The sequence below is a fragment of the Saimiri boliviensis genome, chromosome 6 (assembly GCF_048565385.1).
Source record: "Saimiri boliviensis isolate mSaiBol1 chromosome 6, mSaiBol1.pri, whole genome shotgun sequence".
In the NCBI taxonomy this organism is placed as follows: Eukaryota; Metazoa; Chordata; class Mammalia; order Primates; family Cebidae; genus Saimiri; species Saimiri boliviensis.
In genome coordinates, this window is record NC_133454.1 from 89,172,938 (window position 1) to 89,197,395 (window position 24,458).

At 43.2% G+C, this 24,458-nt stretch overlaps 1 protein-coding gene across 10 annotated transcripts in view; it reads left to right on the forward strand.

The window, feature by feature from the left end:
• NAV2 (neuron navigator 2) overlaps positions 1 to 24,458 on the forward strand; it is a 768,220-nt gene that overhangs the window by 469,091 nt on the left and 274,671 nt on the right. For all 10 annotated transcript variants that reach the window (XM_074401233.1, XM_074401231.1, XM_074401234.1 and 7 more), the window contains 2 exons: positions 11,286 to 11,403; positions 21,895 to 21,947. In XM_074401233.1, coding sequence (XP_074257334.1) covers positions 11,286 to 11,403; positions 21,895 to 21,947 — 171 coding nt within the window. The remainder of the gene's footprint in view (positions 1 to 11,285; positions 11,404 to 21,894; positions 21,948 to 24,458) is intronic.

The following is a 24,458-nucleotide window of genomic DNA, read 5'->3' on the forward strand; positions in this document are numbered from 1 at the left end:
CTATGTGCTAAGCACTTTACAAACATTGTCTACCTCACAATAGACACAGTAGTCTTCACCACAGATAACAGAGTGTCATCCCATTTTATAGATGTGGAAACTGAGGATCAAAGGGTGGTGGATTGCCCAAAGTCACAAAGCCTTGGCATAGTCTGTGTCCAAATGTGCAGAGTTCTGCAGATCTAATCTCTCATTCTATCCCCTCAACATTCCTGAGATGTTAAGCAACCTGTCAGACGTCACCCAGGACTCCAAGGTCTTCGCTGGGCATGGTGAGGCCAAAAGTCCTAGGGAGCCTGTGCCTACAAGGTGGAGCTGAGGCCTTTGGCTGGATGAGGGCAGCTGACAGTTCCTTTGTCTGAAGTCCACAGGTGAGGGGAGCTGTGGAGGTTTGAACAACTGGATGGAAGCTATGACTTAAAAGGTCAGTTTGCGACCAGACCAGAGAGAGGCCTTACAGTGGCCCGGGTTCTCACCACCCCCGTGGGCGTGGCTGCCCTGCTTGATGTCTGCTGCCAGTAAGTGTATTTGCAGCTGCTCCCAAGACTTTCTGCAGGGGCCTGATTCCCATCATAGTAGAGGAAGCACTTGGAAGGAGAATGCATCTAATTAGTCAGTACCTAATGAACGCAGGAAGGGAGTAAAAACACTTGAGAAATTCCTATCAGGGCTGTGACATTTGGCTTTTTGGCAGCTATTAGACATTGTGGTTTAAAGTTGTTCAGATCTGGGTTCTAAGGTTGGAGAGGGTGGGAGGAAGTGCTGTAGAAAGGGACTCAATTTTGTTCTGAAGTGACGAGTAAGAATTCCAGTTTTCAGCCTCACTTGGCCTTACTTGATTTTCCAGGGAGTTTCTAGGGAGACCTAGAGACATATTTTGCCATGCTGAAAGGTGGTAGCTATGAGGCTAGTCAGCTTGAGTAAGATGGAGCTTCACCTTTTATTAGCTGTGTGACCTCGTGCACCTTAACCTCTTTGAGCCTTTTTTCCAATATGTAAAACAGGTCTGATCATCCATTCAACAACTGTTTAGTGAACACCTACTATGTGACAGGCATTGCTCTAAATGTTTGGTCCTGGCCTATTGGAGCTGTTACTCCAGTGAAGGAGAGACTGTAAATGTGATCACAGGTACAAACACATGGCACACAGTAGACAGAAGCACAAACTTCTAGCACACAGGGGATAGTGATCAAATGAGGAAATGAATGGGAAAGTACTTTCTATCACGTCAAGTGCGGTACTGGCCATTGCCTGTTCTAGGAAGCAGTTCAAGAGAGGAAGCTCATAGGCACTGAATTTGGGTTATCCTGAGGTGTGGATGGAGCAGACACCTACACCCTCATCCTTAAGATATCACCTATTGCTCCCAGCACATTCACCAGCTGGCTTATTTTTTAAAAGGCATAGGTTTCAAAACCTCTGGAGGTGCTGTGCACACCCACCTGTGGCTTGTTCATGTTCCCAACAGACAATGCCACCGTTGTGTGGCTGTGGTGCCATTCCCGGGCATGACCCAGTGTCTGCTGCTGCATGGGGGTCCCAGACCAGCCTTGCACACCGCAGACTGGAAGAACTGAGGGACTTTGCCCCTGAGCATTTCCCTACTTGGATACAGTCCTGCAATGGTAACTCATGTTATATTGGCATTTTTGTTTTTGCTACAGTGAGATTGTTGTGAAACTGTGTTTGCTTTGTGCTTTGGTGACATGGGAAAGTGTCAGCTCCCCTCTTGGGTCTGTTAGTCCTGAGTGAAACATGGCCAGCCCTGTTCCCAGGGACAGGGGAAACACTGTGATGGGTATTATGCAACATGCCTTTCCCTCTCCCTCTGCTTTTCCCACCCTGTTATAGTGCTTGATCTTCTGTGGCTAGTGGTTTCTGTGTGGGCCCCTCAGTAACAGTGTAGCATCATTAGGAGCCAGTTATTGCTTTCAAACCCTGCATACTTTTCATATAATATTGGGAAAGTCACTTTACCTCTTTAAGCCTCAGTTTCCTCATCTGGAAGATGGGGAAAATAATATCTCCCTCACAGGTGGCTTGGAAACCGAAGAAATCCATTGTTTGTAAAGTGTTCACATTGCCTGGCATCATCCTGATGGTAATTGTAATCACAGCTAACCTGCTGAGCCCTTACTGTGTGCCAGGCATTGGTACTCATTTCAATCTCACAGTAACTAGAATGGGTGATCCATTTTACACATGAGGAAACTGAGTCTCTGATAGCTTTAGTAACTTACCCAGAATTACTGTATCAGGAAGTGGTTGGAGCATGTTTGGAACTAAATTATCCGACTCTAAGAAGTGTTTTCTTAATCATTTCACCATAGACATTTGGCAGATGGTAGTTATTATCCTACATAAGACTGGAGCAGGCATTGCACCCAGCAAAGGCAGATGCTCAGGCAATGTTTACTTCATGCATCAAGGCAGGCATGCAGCTCTAAGCTACTTAACTGTATATTCAGAGGCAAAGTGGGAGCAGGGATAGTCCCAGAATGTGGAAAAAGATGAAAATCCTAATGGAAGCTGTGCCACTCTCTCTGGTCACTTGCTCTGTGTGAGTATCCTTTTGAAACAAAGGCTTGCAGTTGGGCTGGTATCAGGGTTTATCTTTGGTGGTTGTGCAGGCAAGTAGGTTCCTACAGATAAAAATGAAAGAAACAAGCAGATGGCTCTTCCCCTCCCCCTGCTGCCTTCTTTGGGGTCTAGACAGGGATTTTTACCCCTTGGTATAAATGTTCATGTTAACCATATTACGAAACATGTCAACAGCAAGGGCTGGTGGTACAATTCCTCACATGCTCAGATGGGGAATACAGAACTCATTCACCTCCCAGTGCTCCTGGAACCCAGCTTTCTAGGAGTCTTATCCGGCACAAGATAGTTGAGAACCAAACAGCCTTCCCTGCTGTACCTTGAGGCAGCTCAAAGGGTTGCCACAAAATCCTTCTACTTTTTCCTTCAGGGAAAAGTTACAGCATGGCTCTTGCTTAAACAGTATGTACTCTTACTTTACACAGAATTTTGTTTAGTTGAGATAGGGTCTCAGTCTGTTATCCAAGTCACGTGCAGTGGTGATCATGGCTCACTGCAGCCTCAACTTCTTGGGTTCAAGTGATCCTCCTGCCTCAGCCTCCTGAGTAGCTAGAACCACAGACACATACCACCACACCTGGCTATTTTATTTTGAGACTGAGTTTCACTCTTGTCACCCAGACTGGAGTGCAATGATGTGATCTTGGCTCGCTGCAAACCGCTGCCTTCCAGGTTCAAGTGATTCTCCTGCCTCAGCCTACCGAGTAGCTGGCATTACAGGTGCCCACAACCACACCTAGCTAATTTTTGTGTTTTTAGTAGACAAGGGGTTTTACCATGTAAGCCAGGCTTGTCTTGCCCTTCTGACCTCAGGTGATCTGCCCATCTCGGCCTTCCAAAATGCTTGAATTATAGGTGTGAGCCACTGTGCCTAGCCTGTTTTTTATTTTTGTAGAGACAGGGTTTTACCATGTTGCCTAGGTTGGTCTCAAACTCCTGGGCTCAAGCAATCTGACTTCTTTGGCCTCCCAAAGTACTGGGATTACAGGTGTGAACCACTGTGCCCAGCCTATACAGTTACTAAAGACTCTGGGGTCTCTTAAGGAAGGTCCAGCAACTCAGCAGATCCTAAGGACACATCCTTGTAAACATCATAATACTGTCATTCATAGTGATGTACCTGGGGCATCAAGAAAAAGCACAATTGTGTTAATTAAAAATCAGATCATTATAATTCATTTGAAAAAAAAAATTCAGCAGAATAAAGTGTGTGGCTCTCAGAAGTGTAAACCTTCAGCAGCCTAGAACGACTTATTCCTCCAAAACTTAGCTAGTGCTATTCATTTGAATATTAACAATAGTTGTTTGTTTAATACTATGTGCCAGACACTGTGTTAACCACTTACATGGTTTACAGGTTATTGAACCTGTAAGACAACTGTGTATCACCACTGCACCAGTTCAGAACACTGACGTTCAGAAGGGACGTGACTCCCCAAGGGTCACCTAGCTGGTAAGGCAAAGCCAGAGGTCAGCCCTGGTCCACACCCACACCTGAGACTGCAGACACTTGCCTTTATGATTTTATGGTTGTGGAACGCCCACTAATGCCCCAAGTAATACATCAGAAGATGGCAAGGATGGGGATAGAAGGATGGTCATTGCCCTCCAGGTTGGGCATGTGGGGCACTCCAGGGACATCGGGGCAGAACTGGACTTTTCTGAGAAACCAGGGAGCAGAAACCCCTGTTGTGCTGTGCAGCCTTGAGCAAGAGATTTGCTTTTCTGTGCTCTACCTGTTGTTCCAGTGTGTAGGACTGGGGGCACTATTTCACCTATTTGACTGTTGTAAGGCAATGGTTTTTAATCCCAAAGTGGGGCTACATTAAAAGGAGGATACATTAGGCTGTTATGGAGAGAGGGAAGTGGAAAAAGGCACCAGCTAATTTCAGTTTCCTCACCCCATGCAGCTAAAAGGTTATGTGGACATGTGGTTGATACCTGTGGGATGGGTACCATACTCCTTGCTAGATGCTGCAAAGCAGGAATGAATGTGTCACCAGCTTTGCTCTTGATAACAAATGGTGCATTTTGATTTTCTTAAAATTGTCAACAACTAAATAAGCATTGACATTCTTTGAGGTGTTCAAGGACAGAATGAATACTCTATTATTGTTGCAAAATCACTTTTATACTCCAGAGCATTCAGAACTAAATCATTTAGCCACATACTGCTCAGTCTTAGAAATGACATTATGTTAGCTGGGTGTGGTATCTCACGCAGCACTTTGGGAAGCCGACATGGGCGGATCACTTGAGGCTAGGAGTTTGACACCAGCCAGGCCAACGTGGTGAAACCCTGTCTCTACTAAGAATACAAAAATTAGCTGGGTGTGATGCCACATGCCTTTAATCCCAGCTACTTGGGAGGCTGAGGCAGGAGAATCACTTGAACTCAGGAGACAGGGTTCAAATTGCAGTGAGCCAAGATCATGTCCCTGTCCCTACACTCCAGCCTGGGAGACAGAGCAAGACTGTCTCAAAAAAGAAAAGAAGAAAAAGGAAGAAATGGCATTATGTTGATGACATTACCAAAGTCTAGAGTGAGGCTTCTTGAACTGGGGCCAACCAGTAGCATTGCCCTTACAATTAGACGCTAAACAACTGGCTTACTTTAATCGTTAGTCTCCACATTGGCATTTCCTTCTAAGAAATAGTTTGCTCCGTTTCTCCTGGAGCTGCTAACCTGATGCCATCTGCTTCTGGATCCATGAGACCATTTGCATTTATAGTTTGGTTGCTGAGGCTCCATTCTAGCACTTTCAGTGCAGTTGTTTTGAGGAATTTTTCTTGGGTTTCTTACTTTAGTGCTACCCTGCTTCATTTGAGGGCTAATTGCAGTATAAACTTAGCAGTGTTATTATCCCCTTTGGTTTAACATGGTACAATTATTATCAGTTTTTGTTATTAAAACTAATGATCTGTCAAAATTTTCCCTGTTGGATTTCAGCCTGTTTGATGTGGAATGATGTGGAGTTTTAAGCAAACAAATGACTCACTCCTTGAAATTCTGTCAGGGGTAAAAAAGTGAATCAAAATGAATTCACTGTTGAGCTGTCTTAGCTTCCCTTCCCCTTTTATCTTGTCAAGCCTTTGACAGCAGCTTCTCTCCCTCACAGAGCAGTTCTGGAACACTGAGTCTCTGGTTAGAAGGGATGTACAGAGGGGCACCTCTGCGAGATGGAGGGATTGGAGCAAGGGGACGGCTGTATCGGTGGACTCCTTCTTGCGTACTAGTGTCAAAGGATCCTAGAGTCTTTCACGTGGGATGACTTGATGATTTAGGATTGGGGACTGGATGGTGGTTTTATTCCTTCCTGCTGTGTGGTTCTTTGTCCTGTCAGTTTCTACTGAAACTTCACAGCTATCCACCTTTTGGGGGCAAACCAGGATAAAGGAACAATGGACTCCTGGGAGAAAAGCAACAGCAACCCTCACTTTCTATCATTTTAGAGAATGAAAGGCTTTGGAGAAAACAATTCTGGATAGCTGAGGCTTAGACAGGAAGCCTACATGCTTTAGTTATTACTCAAAATCTTTCAAACAAACACTGTTCTGTTTTTGCTGAATTGCTGAACTTGATGAAATCTATCTTTGATGACTATAGAAATTATAAGTTTATTTTTCAAGGGTACCCTTTGGAGGAATGATTTTCTGTGCATGAGCTACTGAAACAGCAAGTGAAGGAGATGGGGCTGAATTTATGAACATGATTAGCATGGCCCATGAACACTGATTTAAAAAATAAATCTACATGTTTCCTTATGATTCACTTCAAAAAGTTGAGAGCTGGGGACAGGGAGGGGAGGGAGGGGGAACTCCAGATAATTAATGATCCTTGTTAAATGGTTCCTGATTAATGAGCCTGAGCTGTGGAGTGATTTATTTTCCCTGTTCTGTGCTCTTTTCAATCAATAAAGAGATTCAGGTTGGAGGATTTGCTGAGAGCCTACATTATGTAATTCTCAAGTGTAATCAGTTTCCCAAGATTTGCCCTTTTTCTCCACGTTCAGCTCTACCTGGCAACCACTTACTAACCTCCTGCTGTGGGCCAGCCCCCGTGAGGCACTACCAGGAGCACAGAGATGGGCAAGTGGGAGTGGGAAGGTGGTGCTGGCATACACGTTCTGTTCACCTGGTATATCTTAGGCAACTGAGGTTTGGGTCAGGCAATGAAGAGGGACTTGATGGGGGACGGGCTTTAGAGTTGAACTGGGCGAGGTGGCCTCATGCAGCAGAGGCACCTGGGCAGAGGGGATAGAGTGAGTTCAGAGAGAGGGAAGTGTGGTGTATCCGTGTTTTCTGAGGGTTATCAGATTATTACTACTGAGCATGTGGTATGTGTAGGTATATCATCTCATTTGGTCCTTATAACAGACTGTCAGACTTTCTATAAAGAGCTGGATAGTCAGTACTTGAGTTTTTGTAGGCAACAGGTCTCGGTCACAACTGCTTGGCTTTGCTTTGTAGCATGAAAGTAACCAGAGACCACAAATGGATGAGGCTGTGCCCCGATAGGACTTTGTTCACATAAATAGGTGGTCAGCTAGCACTGGCCCTGGTGCAGTTTGCCAGCTCCTGCCTTATGTTTGCTATAATCCCTGTTTTATGAAGGATAAAACTGAAGAACAGAAAGATTAGTAGAAACTAACATGGCCAACGACCAGCTTGACTAGGTCAGATTCCAAAGTCTCCATTTTTCCACACACGCTGCCTCTCCTTCAAAGGTTGGAGGACATTCTAGGGTAGGACAGAGAGATGATAAGGCTGCCTTGACTCAAGTGTGAAGAGTTTGCCTTTAATTCAGTGAGAAGTGGGGAGCCATTGATTTTTTGAATGGGCAATTGTATTAGAGCTGAGCCCTAGGAAAGTTTGTTTGGCATTGGTGTGTAGGTAAATTAAAATTGAGAGAGGAGCTCTTGTTTCCGAATGAGAAGTTCACTTTGGCAGAGCCGTTTCCAACCACTCTATCCTGTAGAAGTTCTCATGAATGTACCTGATACTAGCGTGGCCTCACCATGGCTCTGCAATCACAGTGTGTGTGTATGTGTACTTGCTGAAATAAGTTTAACCTTGTCTTCTTGCTGGGTTATGTAAACTCACAAAGAAGCCTAGTTTTAGAGACAGTGCATCTATAATTTTAAAGAACCTTCATCATCTAAGAAGGGATGAGCTGAGTTGCCAGCATCTCATCCCACTCAGCTGTGCCTTTGTTGATGTTCACATCTCATTCAGCTGATGTTTTAGGTGCACGTGGCTTTTTAAAACTTTACAGTCCCTCCCACGGGGCTGGGGAAATCCCTCCAGGGTTTGAGAGAGCAGTATAGTGAGACCACTCCTAGTTAGGGAAGGAAGTCTTGCTCTATATACCAGCCTGGCTGGTTTCTGACCTGCTGTTGTTTTATGCTCTACCATGCTTTGTGATTCCAGGTAGGGGATATTCCAGACTCTCGAAACTTGGCTGTGAGAAGGGGAAGAAATCCTTGAGTCTTTCGTGTCCTGGAGGTTCAGGGTGGAGGCTGTGGCTGACTTTGTTATGGCCCATTTCATGAAGCTGTTAATAAATTTTTTTATTGTTAACTTTTATGTACTGAACACTTAGCATGTGCCAGATTCTGTGACCTTTATATGTACGAGCTCATTTCATCTTCATAATACCAATGATGTAGGTATATTATCTTCCAAATGATGACACTTAAGCCAGAGGGCACAGAGGTAATTGACAGCATAGCGGCTAAGATTAAAGCAACTCTGTCAATTCCAAAGCAGCCCTCTTTATTGCCCGTCTCCCCATCACCTTCACTTCATGAGCCCCAGTGTGGATCAGGCCAGGCATTTTTTATACAGTGCCACTCTGAGTCTTCATTTCCACCTTCTGAAGCAGCCCTTATTGTACCCATTTTATAGGTGAGTAAACTGAAGCCCAGAAAACTAGAGTCACTTATCCAAAAGCATTCGGATAGCAAGGGAAAGATCTAGGTTTGGGTTTTGATGACTCTTCAAATAAATTCTGGGATCGAGCGCAGTGGCTCACGCCTATAATCCCAGCACTTTGGGAGGCCAAGGTGAACAGATCACGAGGTCAGGAGTTAAAGACCAGCCTGGCCAACATGGTGAAACGACATCTCTATTAAAAATATAAAAATTAGCCAGGCATGGTGGCATGTACCTGTAATCCCAGCTACTCGGGAGACTGAGGCAGCAGAATTGCTTGAACCCGGGAGGCAGAAGTTGCAGCGAGCCATGATTACGCCACTGTACTCCAGTCTGGGCGACAGAGCAAAACCCTGTCTTGGAAAAAAATAAATAAAAATAAAATAAATTCCTTCACTGAGAACAACTGAGTAGAGGCACGAACCTATAGTCAGTGGGAGGATGCCGTGGAAGGGATAAATGGCTCAATTAACATTCATATTTGTATTCAGCGAGGCACTGTAGAATGTCAAAGAGATTGTAAAATATGTTAGCCTGGACTCAAATCCTGACTCTGCCACTTACTTGTGACCTTGAACAGGTTACTTTACCTTTCTGCTCTTCAGTTTTCTCCTCTAAAAAGTGGACACAATAATAACTTCTGCCACATAGAATGAATATTGAATGAGTTAACCTGTGTAAAATGTTTATGCCAGTGCCTGGCATGTAGTAGCTACTGTATGTTAGTTGGATTTATGAAGCTCCTTCTCTGCATAAGGCATTCTTTCAAATGTGTTGTAGTGCTCAGTCCTCATAACTGACAAGTAGATGGTGTTGATCCCATTTTACAGGTAAGAAAACAACCTCAGACGGGTTAAGTAGCTCATATGAGGTCATCCATCCCTTCACTCACAGAAATATATTGAGAAATTCTAACATGCTTGTGCTCTTGTAGGTATGTGGCAAAAGTAATTAAAATAGACCCAAATCTCTACTCTTTTGGGAACCGCAGAACTGGGGCCTGAACCCATGTCTGCCTCTTTTCCTTTTGTTGTTTATTTTCCTTCCTCTCTCCTTCTTAATAATTTCCTTTAATGATCTTTTAAATTTAAAATTGGCCATTGTCATTATAAAGGTTATGGGCTACTTCCTGAGCTTACTTTGTGCTTATAAAATTGAAAATACTCTTGGCTCCACTGGATGGTTGGTCTCTGACAACTGGAGAGCCACAGGGAAGGAGACTAGCATGGAGTTAAGGATTGGATCCTTGGGCTGTGTTGTGAAACAGAAGCACACTGTGGGTGTGCCTCTTCTGCTTGTGGGTCTCTGCAGTAGAAGACAGAACTTCTAGATGGGTGGGTAGTGGTCAGGTGCTACCACTCTCATCTCTTCATGAACCAGAAGATTCAGCTTTGCTTCATCCCTTCCTGGTGAGAGGCCCTTATGGTCTCCAGGTGGAATAGCCAGAGATGCTGCCTCCTTAGAAGGCCTTTGCTTGGCAAACCCGACCGTGGCTTATATTTCCATTCCAAGAGCAGTGGGGGACCATGACCATTGTGTGAGATTACACTGGGTGAGGTATTTGGAAGAACAGGGTGGAGGGTGAGGATGAGATCATATGATGCTCTGGGAGTCACTTATATCCTCGGGGCAGGCCCACTGTTGAGGTAGAATGATCACCTTCATCGTTTTGGTGGAGACATCATGGAATTAGTACTTGACCCTATTGTTACTAACCAGTTGAGGCAGGACAGCTCTCTTTTTGACCAGTCATTTGTTCCTATCCCTCTGAAAAAAAGAGGTGCTGATATCCAAAGGGCACATCCACACCCTCCTGCAAACTCACAAATTCATGCAGGGAACTTGGCACTCAAAAATGAATGGGGAGGTGTTTTTGTTTTGTTTTTTGCTTTGATGGTTTGGGAGAAAATTTTCAGGCAAGAATTTTTCTTGTGCCTGTTGGCCTGTTTGGAAAGCAAATATTCTTCTGTCCTGACCATTCTGAGACCAGGAAGAGCAGATCTGCTATGTTCCCCAAGGGGGTCTGCTCTCCTGATTCCATAGGTCAACCAGTCTTTGCCTTCGAAAATGCTGTACACAACAGTTTTGTGTTTAAATATGTTGGAATTTGCTGGGTTTTGTTCACAGAATCCCAACAGTGAAAATGATGCCTAGCTTTTAAATTAAACCGATTAAATTTGAGATTATTGTGAGGCTGTAAATAACTTCACTCACACAAGAGTAATTGAAGGGGCTCTGTTTTCGTACTTGGCTTCTTTTCAAGGGACCCAGGCTCCTGAGAACGCAGAATAGCTCAATAGCCCTCCTTACCCTGAAATGGCCCATTAAGAGATGCCTGTTGGGTGGTAACCTCCCCATACGTTTTCTCAATAAAGAGAAAAAGATGGGAAGGGCTGGGGGAGACTTCACTGGCATCTAGAGTCGCAGCCTCTCAAAGCTGCAGCCTCTCAAAGCCGCCTGGAGCAGACTGTTTAGTTCCGTGTCCCCTGTCCCATTCAGGCCTCTGCATGTTTTGAAGCTTTCTTTAGTTTTTCCCTGAATCTTGACGGCAGTTCTCTCAATAGGCTAAAGGCCCAGCTATGGTTAGCTGAATGCGTGATCAGCACAATGCCCTGAATTTTAATGGTGCTGGCTGGCCCTGAAAGCTTGCCAGTGGGACAGTGGCCACTGTGCCGGCCCGAGCAGCTGCCTCAGACTCTGCGAGGGGATCCGACTGGCTTCCTAAAGTTGCCTGTTTGCTTTTTTTGCAGATCTACACAGATTGGGCCAATCATTATCTAGCCAAATCCGGCCACAAGCGTCTCATCAAGGATCTCCAGCAAGATGTAACAGATGGCGTCCTCCTGGCCCAGATTATCCAGGTTGTGGGTAAGAGCAGATTTTACCTTGGGGGTTATGAGTTACAGTGGAGCCATCCCAAAGGGCCTGGGTAAGGGGAACAGAACACTGAAGTCTCTCAGAAGGCAGCTTTCTGTCTCATGTGCTGACAATTTATTTGATTCATGTTTTGACTCAGGTTGTATGGGTACCAGCTTGCTTTAATGCTTTTCCTGTTAAGGTCACATACACAGAAATATCATCTTAATTCTCTGAGACGAAAGGCTGGCCAAGGCCAGAGGGAAATGCTGGTGGTTTGAGGAAGGGGTGCTCTGCCCCACTTCTTGCCTTGCATTCTCTTTCTGGTTTCTGGCTCTCTCATTTATTTCCCCCTTTGGATGGTACTTGTTTTGTGGATTACTCTGGAAATATTTCTGAAAAAAAAGTAGTGTGGGGCTGGTTTAATGCTGCCAACTCTACTTGGGTATGACACATCAAAGGCTAAGACTCCAATGGGGTTGGATGGTTCTGGTTTTAATACTAGGGGAAGGGGACTAGGGGAAGGGGAAGGGAACTTGAGCAGTGGAATTTTTCATGCCTTGGCCATGTGCTGGGAGGAGAGGGTTCCTCTAGTGGAGGCACGTGGGTGGATACTGGTCTGGGTGGATACTGGTCATAGCTTTGCCCTGGGCCTTGAGACAACCACCCCATGGGCCTGCGTGAGATCCCAGAGCAGACTGAGGAGGCAGGAGGTCAATTGGATAGCATTAGCCTGATTGTTGTAGCCTTGGCCAAGGGAGAAGGTACAAGGAGAGGACAGAGGGCCCAGCCTCTCTGGTGTATTGTTGTGGAATTGCTTACCCTTCAAGTATGAGAAGTAGTCTTTTATAGTTGGAGCTCTGCTCAAATCTGTGGAGGCTATACCTGAAAAGACAGAAGGTTGGCCTTAGCTAAAACTTTTGGACTATTGCTGCCATTCAAAGAGAAAGAAGTTTGTTTTCCCTGCTGTCTTAAGATTAATTTCTTGCCGGGCGCGGTGGCTCAAGCCTGTAATCCCAGCACTTTGGGAGGCCGAGGTGGGTGGATCGCGAGGTCGAGAGATCGAGACCATCCTGGTCAACATGGTGAAACCCCGTCTCTACTAAAAATACAAAAAATTAGCTGGGCATGGTGGCACGTGCCTGTAATCCCAGCTACTCAGGAGGCTGAGGCAGGAGAATTGCCTGAACCCAGGAGGCGGAGGTTGTGGTGAGCCGAGATCGCGCCATTGCACTCCAGCCTGGGTAACAAGAGCGAAACTCCGTCTCAAAAAAAAAAAAAAAAAAGATTAATTTCTTAAGACTAGCCACCATTGGTTCTCCTCCTTTTTCTCCTTTTTCCTCCTTTCCCTGTATTAGTTTCCTGTTGCCGTATAACAAATTATTGTAGACTTACACTTAAAACAACACGTATTTATTATCTCACAGCTTCTGTGCATCAGACGTCGGGGCATAGCTTAGCTGGGTACCTCGGCAAGGCATCAGTCAAGCTGTTGCCTGGGGTTTTATTCTCATCTGGAGGCTTGACGGGGGAGGAGTTTGCTTCTATGTTCACTCAGTTTGTTGACAGAACTAATTTTCTTGCAATTGTAAGACTCTGGGCCTTGGTTTCTTGGTGGCTATCAGCTGGAGGCCACCATTGCCTCCTAGAAGCTGCTCTCAGCTCCTTGCCAAATGGACCTCCCAATAATCTGCCGGTTTCCTTAATGCCAGCAATGGAGAAAGCTTCTGGAACAAATCTTCTAACATGGTAGAATCTTATCTAAATATCATAATTGTGGGAATGGCGTCTTATCAGCTTTGCTATAGTCTGTTGGTTAGAAGCAAGTCACAGGTCACTAGACTGAAAGGGGATGGAACGATACAAGGGCATGAATACCAAAGTACTGGCATCATTGGGGGTCACTGTAAAGTCAGTCTGCCACATTCCTCTTTTTCCAGTTCTTCTTCTTCCTCCTCCTCTTCATCGTTATTGTCCCAAGCTCTTTAAAAATGTCTCCCATTTTCTCAAAACCCCTTTGAAGTAAGCGGTATTCTCCCCATTTTACAGATGCAGAAATTGAGGCCCAGTGAGTCTGCTTGCAAAGCTTCACTTCTTTGCTTTGCTGTATTATATTGCTTTTTACTTCAGAGATGCTGAACTTAGTGCAGGGCTTTGTCCTCCTTCACTTTAGTAAACAGCTTTTGAGCACCTACTGTATTCCAACACTGTACTCCTTGCTAGGAATAAAGAACAAATGTGGGAGGCTGAGAACCTCAGGAGAAGGGGTACCATTTTTTTTGGTAAGGTCTTTATGGAAATGCAACTTGTGCCTGAGCTGGATTTTGAAACCCACATCAGCAGAATCACATTATGCATGTGGGCCTACTTTGACTGAGTTTTGCAGCTGTGCAGAGTGTTTCTACGTGAAACCTTCCCAGGTTGTAGCACAGGCAGCAAGAGAGGGAGTATAAAAAGGATCACATTGAGAGACCTTGCTTTCATCTCAGCTCCATCCCTCCTGACTGTGGGGTCACCTCTGCTGCCTGTTTCTCCATCTTTAAAATGAGGATAGCCATGCTTGTTTTGTCTGATCTTATAGCAGTCTTATGAAATTCAGGTTAGATAGCAAATGTGACATATTTTTGAAATCTATGACATGTTCCTGGATAGCACTTGGCTACATAGAAAGGTATGTATAGAAGGATGATGAGGTCTCAGTATCTGTGTCAGTGTGTCATGATAAATTAGTCATGTCCGTCTCGGGTTCAGAAGAGGCAAATGGGAGCATGTATGTTGTGCATTTCCTAAACATAGTGCTATGAAAATGTAAGTCAGCAGTTTTATCATTGCTCAGGAGGATGCTTCCCTGAATCTATTCAGATGAGATGAACTTCCCTAGACAGTGGTATCTTTAGGCCTGGGTACTGATCAGCAGTTCCAGAGACTCAAGCTAGCACCAGTAGTCCAGGCCACACCCGAGGACACTAAATTACTTCCCTCAACCCTCCAGCACAGGATCGCTCTGTCCAGAGACTCCCCAAGTAAGGCCAGATGTCAGCATGTGACTCTTTCACCAAACTGGCCGTGCTGGGGCTTAGAAACTCTGCTCTGTATGTAGAGAACAGACTAAAAGGAGGAGTGAGAAGGCAGCAATCATAGGCCTTTCCTGTGTGACTTCTTTCCTCAGTTGTCTATTGGCCAGCTCAGAGCATTTACTCTTAGATTGTCTTATGAACACAGGTCTCTTGGTGAGAGGGAGAGAAGCATCTTCTGCCTAGGATGCTGAACTACTGGCCATTTGAACACTTTGCTTTTTAAGTCCATGATTTCCCCCATACATGCCCCTTAAAAGAAAATGTAAAAGAATATATTTGTATGTGTACTAATATTTAATATACACATACTGTATATATGTATAGATATCCATATCTATATATCTGCATAAAAATTTCCCAGAATTGGAATCTTGGTGACTTCATTTTGTGCTGGACAAAATTCCAGTGGCTGTACTTGTACTTTGACTGACAAGCTCCTATTCATTCTTGAAAAGTGAGTTTCTCTTCGAGGCCTTTCCTAGCTCCCCCATGCAGAGCCAGTGGGACCTCCGTCTATCATCCCACCACTTGCTGTCTTGGGCCTGGCCCTTAGTTGTCTTCCTTTCTGGGTCCCAACATTTAGCATGGTGCCTGGCATGCAGCGATGTTCAGGAAAAGTTGAGAGGATTAGGGATAAGAATTTTATTCACTGCCAGCCTGAGTTAGATTGTTTGTAAGAGGTGGCCTAAATGTTTCCCCTTCTCAACATTTAGTACTCCACTAAACTTTCCTCTAAATTGTATAACACACCTTTCTCCTTTCTAGAGATCTGCCACAGCTCTCAACGACAGTTGGAAGGTTTGGAAGGGACCTTTAAAAGCCCCCATCTGATGAATGAATTCCTTCTATAAAAAGCAGTCCACAACATCTATTAATTACTTCCTGTGATGGGCAGCTTACTATTTTCTCAGTGGTGGAGAGTTGGGATCCTTCAAAAGCTCTTGTCTTAGATTCAAGCTGTTATTACAAAATACCAGACTGAGTGGCATATAAACAAAAGACATTGATTTCTTATGATTCTGGAAGCTGGAAGTCAAAGATCAAGGTGCTGGCAGATTTTATGTCTTGCAAGGGCCCCCTTCCTCTTTCACAGACAGCCATCTTTTCACTGTGTCCTTCCATGGTTTGGGCCTGTTTTGTAAGGGAACTAATCCTGTTCATGAGATCTTGGCCCTCATGACCTAATCATCTCCCAAAGGCTCCATCTCCAAATACCACTCCATTGGGATTACACCGGAACATATGAATTTTGGAGGACACAGACATTCAGACCATAGCGGCTCTTCTTTTATGAAGTCCTCCCCTTCGTAGTGTCTCTTCTGTGTAAGGCCACAAAGAACAATCCAATCTGGGGACAGTGCAAGCATCAGAATAAATTGAGCACAACAATGGATTATAGCCATTAAATAAAATAGGAATCCACAGGTCCATAAGAATAGATACATTTAAAAATAGATACATCAATGGAGGAGAAGAGAGGGCTGGACTCTGGGAGAATGCTAATAAAGGAAGAGGGAGTTGCAACCATGTGGTAAATGTGAGTTAAGGCAAGGATTATTAAGGGATGCTGATATCTAGAGGAGGAAATTTGACAAGGAACAGGATTTTTGCATAGTGTCAACATCTCTCTCCACTGATTGCTTATTAGCTGCAAAGGGAAACAAAGTCACCACTAAGTGGAGTATCCAGATCACATCATGACCAGGTGATCAAAGTTACATCATAGGTGAGGGACAGATTGACATCATGTGCTTCCTGAGGTGATACCCTAGAAGAACATAACATCACTTATGTTGTATCCAGTCAGGGATGGAAAACCTGAAACTAATCATGAGGAATCTCAAATTGTGGAACATTCTATCCAAAAAAAAACCCCAAAAAACAAAACAAAACCTGGGTTACATTTTTCAAAAATGTGAATGCTGTGAAAGACAAAGGCTGAGCAACTGTTCCAGGATGAAGGAGACTAAAAAGATGTGTGACAACTAAAAGCACAGCATGATCCTGAACTGCATCCTATGCAGGGCAATACAGTGCTCTAAAGCAGGCATCCCCAAACTTTTTACACAGGGGGCCAGTTCACTGTCCCTCAGACCATTGGAGGGCCGCCACATACTGTGCTCCTCTCACTGACCACCAGTGAAAGAGGTGCTCCTTCCTGAAGTGTGGTGAGGGACCGGATAAATGGCCGCAGGGGGCCGCATGCGGCCCGTCGGCCATAGTCTGGGGACGCCTGCTCTAAAGGATATTCTTTAGTCAGTTGGCAAAATTGGAATGTTGGAGTTAAATCAAGTTAAATTGTTAGAATTTACAGTTGTACCATGGAAGACAATATCCTAGTTCTTTGGAAATAAACACTAAGCATAAGGAGCAAAGGGCATGATCTACGTGGCTTACTCTGAAATGGCTCAGAAGAAAAATGATGTGTGTGCCTTACAGAGAAAGAAGGGGAGGGAAGGAGAGGTAGAAATAAAAGGAGAGTGGATGAGGTATATGGGAATTCTCTACACTATTCCTGTAACTTTTCTGTAAGTTTGAAGTTATTTCAAAATGAAAAAATAAAAAGAAAACATATCTAAATGAAGGCCCATCAAAATTTGCAGGCAGCAAGATTGTGCGTTTGTAAGAGATAGCCCCTTTCTAGGACCTGGAGGAGTGTAGTGATAATGGCTAAGACCCGACCCATGGTGGAGTGGGGACTGTGGGAGAGTGTCAGGCATGGAAAGATTCCTCAAGGAACTTACCTGAAAGCCAAGACTTCAGACTTTTATTAAGAGTGAGGCAGGCGAAGCAGTCAGGGAGGGCATTCCCAGCAGAGAAAGTAGTGTCTAGAGAGGAGAGGAGAGGAGAGCCAGAGGTCCAGCAAGGCAAAGTCGGGCAGTGCCACCAGGTATAAGGCAACGAATTCTGGGCTTTAGCCTAAGAACAAAGGCCAGTGGTTGAAGAGTTGATTTTTCAGGCTGGGAAGTGACATCAGATGTGTAACTTCAAGGAAAATCTTAGAAGTTGTCTTCTTTCTAAGAAGCTTTCTTCTTCCTTTCTAAGAAGAAAACTTCTAAGTAGTCCAAAGAACTAGAATTCTTAGAACAAGAATTTTTTCTTAGAAATGGGAAGACCTGGTTTTTGTTTTGTTTTGTTTTGAGACAGAGTGTCACTGTGTGACCCAGGCCGGAGTGCAGTGGCATAATCTTGGCTCATTGAGGCCTCCAACTCCTGGGTCCAAGCAATTCTCCCACCTCGGCCTCTGAAGTAGCTGAGATTATAGGCGTGCACCACCATGCCCAGCTAATTTTTGTATTTTTAATAGAGACAGCGTTTTGCCATATTGGCTAGGCTGCTCTAGAATTCCTGGCCTCAAGCGATCTGCCTGCCTTGGCTTCCCGTAGTGCTGAGATTACAGGTGTGATCCACATGCCCAGCCTTAAATACTTTTTACATATGCTGTTCCTAAGTCTTCGTCTATCCTAGACACCCCTGGAGCTGGGCTTCCTAGATAGTAGGATTGTTTGGGACTTCTCCATCATTATCTTCTATGAGGCAAAAACTGGACCTTTTGCTGCTGCCTTTTAGGAGCCTTCCTTTGGTGGCTAAGGTTGGATCTGTGTGTTCAGCCTCTTGTTAGTGTGATTATCTCCTTGAGTCATGAGCTTCCCCAAGTCGGCAGTTGCCTGCCAGCCCATCACAATGCCATCTCTGTGAATTATTAGGAAGGTTTATGAGGCCAGGATAAATAGCATGAATCAAGAGAGAGACAGGCCTCCCTCCTTTGCTTACGTAGCTGTCACGCAGGGTGGATGCCAGAAGAGGTTGGAGCAAGGGCAGCAGGGAGGGAGACAGAGGGGTAGGAGAAAAGGGGATAAGAGTTGAGAGAGGAAGCAAAAGATGAACAAAGGAGGACTGGAGAAAAAGGGAGCAAAGGGAGAGAGAGAATTTCCTCTTAGAAATGGGAAGACCTGATAGCAGCTTATTTTCCACCACCATTTGGGCTACCTCTGAACACAACTAGGAAATTCATGCAACATGTAGGACTATTCCTTCTTTCTGTTGATGATCTACTACCATTGTGGGACCCTGGGTAAGTCATTTACCTTTCTGGGGAGCCAGTTTTTGCCTCTTCCCATTGGCAGGATTGTTAAACTGATTGCCAGGGATGGTAAGTGCACAGTTGCATGAGCTATATTGAAATGCTCTGAATCCTTTAATGGAGGTCTTTTGAAAAGTAATAAGCTCGATGCCTCTGTTCTTACTTTGAAAGTGCACCAGTGCTTTCCAGTCACTAACTTGTATCCTTGCATGTAGACAGGTTACTGCATTAGTGGGCCTAAGAAACTCTTGAATATGCTGGGATAAATAAATTACCATTGGCACTTAAGGATGCCACTTTCAATCACAGATGAGGACTCTGGGGATAAGTACCTTTGTTTCTTTGATTATCTGCTTTTGGGATGCAGCCAAAGACCCCTTGCCCTGAGTTAATAAATTCAGCTTTGAAGACCAAGCTCTTCCTTCTTACCAGCAGAATCAGAGCTGCTATTAGCACTCTAATTATTTATGACAATCATAGGAATTCCTGGGAATTTAAGTAAAGAAGTATTTAAAGTATATGAAACTGGAAACTAGGAGACCCAAAACTCATTTTGTGTTTTTATTATTTTGAGTTTGGATTAGTCATTTGATTCATCTCTTCCCATGTACTCTTTTGAGTGGTTATAATTAGGCTCTACCCATCAGTTTATTTTGACTGTTGTAAATGGAAGTATTAGGCTTGTAAGAGCCATGATATTTAAATTCAAAGAGCACCTGACTGGGTTTAGGTGACGGACCATGAAAAGAAAATAGACGAGTAATTAGACGAAGCCCTTTGGTTTCATTATTTAGGTGGCATATAAAGAATCTTTAAAATGTCCCAAATGACTTCTTGGGATCGCAGTTATCCATCCTTCACTGTAGTGAGCACTAATGACCTAATGTTGAACTGGGTATTGATCAGAATCCAATGACTTATGACTTTGGCCATCATGAGTATCAAGTTGGAAGATACCTTGATTGGCCTTGATTCTCAAAAGCCACATATTTATTCTCTCCAATATTGAGTGTCAAAATCCAAGGTCAGAGCTCATGCCTGCCATAATTTCCCATATATGAAAGAGTGCCATTTGTCAAGTGTTTGTGTTTTTTGGGCTTTAGTTTGTACATCTGTATTACAAGTGGAAGAATAGCTGCTTGAAAATAGGCAGCTATTCTTGATTCATCTCAATGTTCAAGAATCAAGATTTCTTGATTCATTGAGATATTCAGAAGTGGAATACATTCCATCGAGTAGAATACTTAGTTCCACTCAACAAGTATTTATTGAGTGGCTCCTGTGCACCAGGCACTGTGCTAAGCTCTGGGGTGACAGTAGGAAACAAAGCAGATAAGAATCTCTGTTCTTAGGTTTACATGCTAGTAATATATTCTGGCTTATTATATTTTCTGATAAACAGAAGAACAAACATTTGTAAGTTATTCCATTCAGTGGGCATCTTGTTTGTGCTTTTCATGGCACCTCTTTTGGGAGCAAGGTTTTCTACAAGGCCTGTCCTCGTGTTCTTACATTAAGAGGAGTTGAGAAAATGCAGTTAGATAGATCTCTGAAGATTGGGATTTTCCCAGGTGGGTAATAAACCTTAACATCTATTACTTCTGGCAAGTTCTAAAAAAAAAAAAACAAGGTGTAGATTAGACTGAACATATACTAGCCAGTCTGTCTTTTGGTGATTAGATTTTAAACAATTTTCTGCCACTAGCAAGTTTCTTCCTAATTTTCACTTCTCTCTCAAGATAGAAACACTAGAGAAAAAATAAATTCAATTTGAAATAATGGCTCAGGTTTCTAGAATTTTGGAGGCTTGGGACACTTTGATTCTATTATCTTTTTCAGACCATTTCCAGTGGCTTTTCTCTGCATGGAAGTTTTAGATATTGTATTGATTAAAATATATGATTTTATTTGGGGAATTCAATTTTGCAAGCAGTTATTGAGCTGTAAGGATACAGATGTGAAAGGTAATCTGTGCATGTCTGCCAGGCTCTCACAGCGTAGTTGGGGGAAACAAGAAAAGGAGGAAATATGTATTGGATGATTAAGAACAAAACAGAGGCAGGTACAGGGTGCTGTGAGAACGGAGGCCTGAGTGTGTCTGTCTTACCCTTCTGTGGGTAAGGACATAGGATTGCAGAGAGAGCTTCTAAAGGCTTTCAGAGGAGGCTAACCCTTAATTCTTTACTATGAAGTCATAGCTGAATTTCTAAACTCAGATGGAGATATCAAAAATGAAATTTTTATGTATTTTACATAGATGATAATACATATCACTGGGTTAATGATACTACCATTTTGAAAGCACTTCCTATGTGTTGGGCACTGTGCTCAGCATTTTACTTGTATCATCTAATTTTTGTTGCTTCTCCTGTGAGGCAGGTAGTATTAACTCTGTTTTATAGATGAGGAAACTGTTACCTAAAGAGGTTAGGTGACATGCCTAAGGTTACACACTAAGAAGCTCTGCAGCTGGGATTCAAGCTGATGTATTTTTGCCCCCAAAACCCGTGCTCTAACTACCATGTTTACTGCCTTTCTTGTGCTGCTGTATTGTCAAACACAATCTCTCCATAGGTATCTTGGACTGTGTCATGTCAGGGACCGCACCCCACCCCCACTGCCCCACTTATGAACTGCATTCACCCTGGGAAGCTGGACCAATCCTTCTTTGTATTAGTACTTGATTTCCTGTGAATGCATTGCAACTTCTTTCTATCACTTCCCTAAATAGCTGGGTACTGTTATGACTTCACACATGCGCGTTCCTTGATCTAATTTGGACTTACTGTGTGGCATTGGTCAAGCCGCGAAGTGAGAAAGTGATAAAGTTTTACTTTCTTACTTTCTCCATTTGCCAGTGCTTTTGGAATAGCTATTAGGACAAACAAAAGCAATATTAGCCTGGCCAAAGATGGAGTGAGATGCTTTCATTTATGGCTTTTGTCCCTGGGAGTTGAGTTGTAGCTGGACTGATCCACTCAGAACTATTCTGTCTTTTGTGGCAGTTGTGTTTGCCTTTCCAAGAGCCTAAAGCACAATCACAGTTCACTCTCTTTCCCAGCCTCCAAGCATTTCCACGGTGCCCCATCACTCCAAGACTGTCATCAATGCAGTTGTCTCTGTTTTAGATGATGACCTTGCTCCAGCTGTCCCTGGAGGATAGCAGCTCGATGAGTAAGTCCTGAAGCTTGCTAGATGTGTCTCAGCATTTCACATGCCTGCATTGATTGGACAGTCCCTGCTGTGGGCCTTAGGACTTGGTTGGCCTCAAGTGTCCTGAACATCACTACTGAAAGTGTCTCTCTGGTGATTTATCTTTCTGACTTGTGTTTCCTTTTTCAGCAAATGAAAAGATTGAAGACATCAATGGCTGTCCGAAGAACAGATCACAAATGGTAAGTGTTGCATAGGTAGCGAATGTTTGAGTTCTGTCAGCAAGCCCTGCCGCTAAATGATATTGACCATCTTGAAAACATTCATACCAGATGCTTTACTCCAGGGGATTATATTAATAAACTCACAGCTATTTCCAAGTAGCCGTGCTCTGCTTTTCTGACATTTGTTGGCATTTATTGAAAAATGGCTGTGATTTTTGTGTAGATCGAGACAGTGAAAATGAAATATTGTCCTTAGTCCTAGATACAAATTCTGCAGAACTGGTGCAAACATATACATGTTTAAAACTTGAACTGTTATGAGTTGTTCTGCTTCTTCAAAGGCCCACATCAATATGTGTTTGTATATGGAGCTGAGGCACGGATGAGGTGATGGTATCTTACTAATCAGAAACTGGAACATGTAATCAGATTGTCTTTAAATGTTAGAATGATGTGAAATCAGAACTGTGACAGGAATGTGAAATGTGCAGTCACATTTGAACCTTTTCAACATAACCTTTGCAAGTGATATTCTCTCTGGCATGATGCATTTAAGCTCTAGTATTATAGCTTTGTACGTAAACCCCAAAACTAATCTTTTAAAAATCTGTTATTTTTCTTATTGCATGTGCTGCACATAACCTCTAAGTTAAAATTCATGGTCATTGTTGAGTTCAGAAAACATTGGCTTAGTTTTTCACTTCAAAACACATTTCAAGCATGAGTATTTACAAAATACATATATGTTTTCAGAGTCTGTTAAGATGACACTAATAACCTATTTAAAACATGAAGGTGGCAACTTAAGGACAGCTATTTTTTTTGGGCATTCATTTGCTTCCAGAAATCTAAAAAAAAAAAAAAAGTGTATAATTTACTTGTCTAACCCCATTCTACCTCCTGTAAGTAGGCACAGTTTGACAGGTCTCATTTCAGAATAAACCAAAGTGGTTGGTATTCCTTGGGTTTACTGTTTAGTTTTCTGAATGGTTATCCTGGTGACTTGGGCAGATAGGCAGCCTGTTGAGTTGGCTTTTTTTCATGCACAAAAACATTTTTTATTATAAAGATGTCAGCGTATGTATGGAAGGGGAGTCATTTTCCAGTTTACATTCTGAAGCAAGATTTCATTGTTGTTGTTCCACTGAAGGTTTTGTTTGTTTTTATCTGATCTGAAGACAAACCACTTCTTACATAGGAAAGTCCCCAGGCTGACATCTCATGGCTGCTTTGACTTTTGGAAAAGCTGGGCTGCTATTTTTGCTCCAGCTACTGCAGCTGTCTAGGGTATTAATAATTGAGAAAATTTGGATGATAGAAGACTTAATTTTAGTGCAGGCATGCTACACATGTAGTCATATCTTCATATGAAACAGATGCATTATTTCCCTCCAGGATAGATATTGATGCAATTGCCCCAGTCCATTATAATGCATGTGTAGAATTGGTATGTGGAGATAGCCAACCTTTTATTCTGTTTGGTGCACCTGTATTCTAAGCATCTTCTTTTGGAGGTTTTGCTTGTTGTTACAGTCTACTTTCAAGCTTATACAGATTGAGTAGCACTAATCTGAAATATCTGGGACCAGACATGTTTTGGATTTTGGAATCTTTGCATTATACTTACAGCATCCCAAATAACAAAAATTCAAAGTGTTCCACTGAGCACTTCCCTTGAGCCTCATGTCATACTCTTCTAGCCTCTTAGATTTTAGAGTATTTTAGATTTTGGATTTTTTGATTTGGGCTATGCAACCTGTAACGCTGTCACTTCAGATTCTTCTTTGCAAATTTATTTCAATGTGCAAATAAGTTACCTATAAATACTACGATAGCACCAATGCAGTGTTGCGGGTTCTCCATAACTCTTTCAGCCATACCAGTGATATTTTGTTTTCCTCTGCTTTGTTTGTGTGTGTGTGTGAACTGTGTTATTTTTAGAACGTAAGAATATAAAATCCTATAATTGTCTGTGATAATTAGTCGCAGCTTCGGGGTGGGGAGGCAAACACAGTCTTGCGGTAAGCCTAGCAGAGAATAGTTCAGCATGCAGGATGTGAGTCCAGGAAAATGTCAGAACCTCTACCACAGTCATTCCATTCGGTAGGAAATGAGTAGGATGATGATAAGGACAACAGGATCGTTGTTCTTGTCCATACATCACAAAACAATGACAATTTCATAAGGCAAAACTCATTAGATCACACAAGAAGTTCTTTCAGTAGACATGGGTGATTTTTCTGGCTAATAGGACACCTGTGTACACATGAGCATATATAAAGTTAAAGTATTTTTGCTCATGGGAAGTATAATTTGAGAATATGGCATAGGGTGTGTGCCACCAATTCTAGATTCCTAGGCGGTTAACCTCACAATTAGACTTTATATGGGTGGCCAATGATAAACATTTGTTGTTTGCTAAATATTGTCTGTTTGGAGGATACCAAAGGAGAAGACATGTAGCAAGCATGGCAGAAGGAAGATGACACACAATGAGATGAGAACTTGGAAGTGTATTCTTTCAGGAGG